Source organism: Microtus ochrogaster, unplaced genomic scaffold (assembly GCF_000317375.1).
Source record: "Microtus ochrogaster isolate Prairie Vole_2 unplaced genomic scaffold, MicOch1.0 UNK16, whole genome shotgun sequence".
NCBI lineage: Eukaryota > Metazoa > Chordata > Mammalia > Rodentia > Cricetidae > Microtus > Microtus ochrogaster.
Genome location: NW_004949114.1, coordinates 543,245 through 549,383, shown reverse-complemented (window position 1 = coordinate 549,383; position 6,139 = coordinate 543,245). Strand labels below are relative to the sequence as shown.

Below are 6,139 nucleotides of genomic sequence, written 5' to 3'. Positions count from 1 at the left end.
TGGTTGTGAGCCACCATGTGGTTGCTGGGAATTGAACTCAGGACCTTTGGAAGAGCAGGCAATGCTCTTAACCGCTGAGCCATCTCTCTAGCCCTGTTTTGTTTTTTGTGTGAATGGGTATTTTGCCTGTGTGTATGTCTGTGTGCCATGTGCATGCAGTGTCTCCAGAGGCCAAAAGAGGGAGTCAAATCCCTTGGGACTGGAGTTACTGGTGGTTGTGAGCCACCACATGAGTGCTAGAGATCAAACCCTGGGTCCTCTGGGGGCAGCCAGTGCTCTTCCTCACTGACCATCTAGTCCCTTGTTTGTTTTGTGAGACAGAATCTCATAAAGGGCTATGATATCTGATTTTTTTTTTAAAAAGAGGTGTGTAGTAGTTACTTTTATATTATGTGCGTGCTGTTTTGCCTGCATATATGTCTCTGCACCATGTATGTGTCTGGTGCCTTCAAAGTCCAGAAGAAGGCATTGGGTTTCCTGGAACTGGAGTTCCAGATGCTGTGAGTTGCAGTGTGGATGGTGGGAATCAAACTGAGGTCTTCAGGAAGAGCAGCAAGTGCTCTTAACCACGGAGTCACCTTCTCAGTGAAGCCAAAATAAGGCTTCTTTTCTTTTCTTTCTTTCTTTCTTTTTTTTTTTTTTTTGAGACAGGTTTTCTCTGTGTAGCCTTAGCTGCCCTGAAGCCCACTCTGTAGACTAGACTGTCCTTGAACTCAGAGATCTGCCTCTGCCTCCCAAGTGCTGGGATTAAAGGTCTGTGCCACTACTGCCCAGCAAGATTTCTTACAGCACAGGTTGGCCTTGAACTCCTGATCCCTCCCCCATCTCCCTAGTGCTGGCGTTACAGGCGCCTGCCACCATACCTGGCTCAAGGTCAGTTATCTCATTCTAGTGAACAACACCCCCCTCTCTCCTATAGTTGTCACTCAAAGTGCTGGGTGGGTGGGGCAAAATTTGGAAATCAGGATTCCTTGTGTGGTCTCATCACAGACATGTCCATACCCACAGGGATCTGAGAGAGCAGTTCTGTGTTTCCTCTCACGATTCCTGTATATTGAGCTGCGATTCCCTTTCTGAAGTTCGGAGGCATTTTTAAAATTTAACTGTGGGCCTTTTGCCTCTGCAGTGCTCCTTCAGAACGTGCTTCCTGCTGCGTCTACACCTGGGAGAGCAGGGACCAAAACATTTCACTCTCCCTATGGAAACTCAGGCTGACCTTGCATCTCAGGAACCTCCACCCCTGCTGGAGAGTGGTAAGATGTGGGCTTGGGAAACGGGGTTGTTCTCGTCTTTTTCTGCTGTTTACTTGCTTGTTTTTTTGTTTTCCTTTGAGACAGGGTCTCTCTTTGTTTTTTGTTTTTTTAATGTTTTATTATTTATTATGTATACAGTATTCTGCCTGCATGTACACCTGCAGGCCAGAAGAGGGCATCAGATCTCATTACAGATGGTTGTGAGCCACCATGTGGTTGCTGGGAATTGAACTCAGGACTTTTGGAAGAACAGTGATCTTAACTGCTGTGCCATCTCTCCAGCCCCTCTCTATTTTGCCATGACTGACCAGAAACTCACTATGTACACTAGGTTGGTCTGAACCTCACAGATCCAGCTGCCTGGCATACTGAGTGCTGGGATTAAAGGTGTGGGCCACCACACTTGGTATGCTTGTTTGTCTTTTGAGACAGGGTCTCATTATGTAGCCCAAGCTGGCCTTGAATTTTCTATATTCTTCACATGTATCTGGAGTGTTGGGTTTAAACAGATATCTGTTACCATACCCTGCCTCATTGTGTGTGTGTGTGTGTGTGTGTGTGTGTGTGTGTGTGTGTGTGTTGAGACAGGGTCTCACTGCAGCCCTGGATGACCAAAGACTTTCTATGTAGGCCAGGCTATCCTGGAACTCCCAGAGATCTACCTGCTTCTGCCCCTGGGGTGGCAGGAATAAGGGCATGTGGCACCACACCCAAACCAAAATAAACTTTTATTGAAGCATCTTTTTTTTAAAAATTAAGTTTATTTATTTTGTGTGTTATGAGTATAGACATGTATGCCACTGAGCACCGAAGTCTATGCAGACAGAGGTGAGTCGGCAATCTCTGGAGCTGGTTCTCTCCTTCCACCACATGAGCTGCTGGTGGGCATCAAACTCAGGTAGTCAGGCTTTGTCCCAGTGCCTTTACCCATTGAGCCGTCTACCTGCCCAGAACTCTTGAAACGTTTTGTATTATCGACAGTAATTATATAGGGTATTTATTGGGTTTCATTATGTTTTCATGCTTTTTTTTCAAACTTTAAAGAGTTGTGGGGTTGGAGAGATGGCTCAGTGGGTAAAAGATCTTTCCACGGAAGCATGAGAACGAGGTTGAATCCCCAGAGCCTACATGAAACTAGATGTGTAGTAAGAATGTCTGTAATCCCAGCATTCCTATGGTGAGATGGAGCTAGAGACAGGGAAAGCCCCAAACGCTCATAGGCCAGCTAGCATAGCACATGGAGCAGAAAAACAACAAAATATCCAGTCTCACAAGGTGGAAGGCAGGGAGTGACGCTTGAGGTTGTCCCCTGACCGCCACATGTGCACTGTGGCCTGTATGCACCCACCCTCACACAGACATTCCTACACAAAAATTCCCTGACCGTTAGAAAGTTGTGTGGGAATAGGACTTACAGGGTACTTCCTGGGAACGGAGCCCAGGGTCATACATTTGCTTGGTAAGCACTAAGTGCTGAGCTAACAGTTTCAACCTGAATGGTGTTTCCATGCTTACTAGGAAGAAGCTTTTAGAATCTGTTTTGTCAAATCTAGTTATGTGTAGTGGGTTAGACCTGAGAGACAAGCACAAAACTTATGGCTGATGGGGAAAGGTATGTAGTCAAGTGCAGAGCTAGGAAACATTTCTATCTCGTGTTTGTGTGTTTGGTCTTTGGACGAAGAAAGAGGTGTGGGTGTTGTGTTTTCTGTCAGGGCTTAAGGGAAGCTGTTTATTTTCCTCTGCCTAAGATCCACGGGAGTTCGTGTTAGTAGAAGGAGAATGAGAACAGAACTGGTTCCTGGCCACGCTTGAAGAGCAGGCATGAGCAGTCTGAGTGGCTGCTGCTGTAGCGCGTGGTGGCTGCTGCTGTAGCGCGTGGTGGCTGCTGCTGTAGGGCGTGGCGGCTGCTGCTGCTGTAGCGCGGTGTTGGCTGCTGCTGTAGCACGGTGGCTGCTGCTGTAACGCTTAGCATGCACAAAGTTGGGACTTTGATCCTCAGCACCACCATGAGAAAAAGAGTATGGCATTCATGAAAGCAGAGACTGGGTGGTTGTTTTTAGGCGTGTGACCTTGGGTCAGAAAGCAGGCAGATTGATTCCTGACCCTGGTATTGTCCTTCAGCTCTTTCTTCTTCAGAAGTCCCTTCCTTTCCTGACAAGGACAGTCTGGGGCATGAGATGTTGGCTGCTGCACTTCTGAAGGCCAAGTCCCAGGTAAGCCATGCTTCCCTTCATTCTTTCCCTTTTGTTCTGTGAATAGTGACGTGTTTGTAGTGACGTATCCGTTAGTGCCCTAAACTCTAATTCTTAAAACTGGTTCTGGGTCCAGTGAGATGACTCAGTGGATAAAGATTTGTGCTGCCAGCCGGGCAGTGATAGTGCATGCCTTTAATCGCAGTACTCGGAAGACAGAGGAAGGGGGATCTTTATGAGTTCAAGGTCAGCCTGGTCTACAAAGTGAGTTCCAGGACAGCCAGAGCTACACAGAGACCCTGTCTGGAAAAACAAACAAAAATAGTGCTTGATGCTAATCCTACCAACTGGGTTCAGTCCCTGGGATCCACATGTTGGAAGGGGAGGACTGACTGTCACAGATTGTCCTCTGACCTCCCTATGTGTGCAGTAGTACCCTCCCCAAATAAATACACGTTAATAAAAAGTTATTTCCATTATGGACTCTTGGAAGGCAGTTACACTCATCGCTGTACTTTCAGTGCTGTGCCCTGTTTTGGATGCTCATGCTGGCATTGCTCAGACCTGTCCACATCCCAAAGAGGTATTTCTCAACCCATCCTGGTGGCTCTTTGGTGCTGCCAGTCCTGACCCTTGCCATGAAATTGCATTTATGGCCACATGACTGTTTCAGGAGTTGGTGACATTTGAGGATGTAGCTGTCTACTTCATCTGGAAAGAGTGGAAACGTTTGGAACCTGCACAGAGGGACCTATACAGGGATGTGATGCTGGAGAATTATGGGAATGTGTTCTCACTGGGTAAGGACCTGGGCCTTCTCAACACAACATCTACTTTCTCTAGGCTTCGGGGTTTGCTAGTCTCTGCTTTCATGAAAGCCATACTCTTTTCACATGGCGGTGCTGAGGATCAAAGTCCCAGCTTTGTGCATGCTAAGCAGATGTTTTACCATCGCACCACAGCAGCAGCCACCACACTACACTACTATTTTGTTTTGTTTTGTTTTGAGACAGGGTTTCTCTGTGTAGCTTTGGAGCCTGTCCTACAACTCGTTTTGTAGACCAGGCTGGCTTCAAACTCACAGAGATCTGCCTGCCTCTGCCTACTGAGTGCTGGGATTAAAGCCGTGTGCCAGCTGGGCAGTGGTGGTGCATGCCTTTAATCCCAGCACTCGGGAGGCAGAGGCAGGCAGATCTCTGTGAGTTTGAGGCCAGCCTGATCTACAAGAGCTAGTTCCAGGACAGGCTCCAAAGCTACAGAGAAACCCTGTCTTGAAAAAACAAAAACAAAAGAATGATAACTCACATTTATAGCATAACTTGCTTCTTCTAAGGTTTCACAGATATCCTTGCATTTAACTCCATAGTTGAGTCACCCCATAGTTGAGGTGGTTAGTGTTAGCTTCATTTTATAGGCGTGAAACATGAGGTCAGGAAGTGCAAAAGCAGAGCTAGAGAGGCAGCTGCGTGGTTAAGAGCACTGGCTGCTCTTCCAGAGAACCCGGGTTCAATTCCCTGCACCCACACAGCAGCTCACAACCGTCTGTAGTCCCAGTTCCTAGGAATCTGATGACCTTTTCTAGCCTCCACAGACACGAGGCATGCATGTGATACACATACAAACATGTAGGCAAAACACATATATGGAAAAGAAATAAATAAAAAGACCCTTAGAAGCCAGTTGGGCATGGTAGGCATATAATGGTGTCATATACCTGTAATCTCAGCTCTTGAGAAGTAGAGGCAGGCCGACCAGTTATTACATATTCACTATGGGTTTGAGACCACCCTAGGCTGCATGAGACCCAACCTCAAACAATCAGGCAAACTTAGACACTTTTTGCATGGTGATAGAACTTGTGAATGACTAAGCTTAAGCTCCAGTGTTGTTTCTTGTTTTTTATGTTTTTGTAGATATCCCTATCTGTCTGTCTGTCTGCCTGCCTGCCTGCCTGTCTATCTGCCTATCTGTCTGAGACCGGGTTTCACACTGCCTGTGCTGGCCTGGAACCCATTCAGTAGCCCCAGGATGGCCTTAAGCTCTGTAATCCTTGCACATCAGCTACTCTAGTGCTGCTGAGCCCCTGCCTTATTAACACCAACCTGGTGATTTAGCCATCTAATTTTAGGACTTAATATGTTAATCCTCCAGAGTCTTTTCTGAAGGATAATATGTTGGGATTCCTGAACATGGAAGGTGGTACTCTGTGTCTAAGTGAACATTCTAGAGCTCTCTACTCTTCCTGTCTCTGTTGGATTACTCCAAGGATCTACTGTTTTGTTTAGGAGCTTATGTACCATGTACAGAAATGTGTTGTTTTGGTGCTGGAGAGCTGGCTCAGGAGTTAAAAGGGCTACAGTTCAGTTCCTAACAGCGACAGCAGGGGGTTCCAAAACTACTACCAGTAACACACACACTTTTTAAAGGAAATGCATTGCTATACACCTTTAGTCCCAGCATTTGGGAGGCAGAAGCTGGTAGAGCTCTGTTAGGGTCTACATAGTGAGTTCCAGGACAGACAGCCAGGGCTACATATTGAGACCCTGTCTCAGAATAAACAAACAAAATCAATTACTTGTTTTAAGTAGAAATTACCTTCTTAATGTTTCGGGTTAGTTACTTGCCTCTTAACCTCACTTTCAGTGAGAACATATATATTTTTTTTTTTTTTTTTTTGGTTTTTCGAGACAGGGT

The 6,139-nt window shown here is 46.3% G+C and overlaps 1 protein-coding gene across 2 annotated transcripts in view; it reads left to right on the top strand.

The window, feature by feature from the left end:
- The window catches only part of Znf3 (zinc finger protein 3), a 14,714-nt gene that overhangs the window by 2,613 nt on the left and 5,962 nt on the right, over positions 1-6,139 (top strand). For both annotated transcript variants that reach the window (XM_013353827.2, XM_005367069.3), the window contains exons 2-4: positions 1,127-1,253; positions 3,375-3,466; positions 4,119-4,245. In XM_013353827.2, the coding sequence (XP_013209281.1) occupies positions 1,199-1,253; positions 3,375-3,466; positions 4,119-4,245 (274 nt within the window). In that variant the 5' untranslated portion in view covers positions 1,127-1,198. The remainder of the gene's footprint in view (positions 1-1,126; positions 1,254-3,374; positions 3,467-4,118; positions 4,246-6,139) is intronic.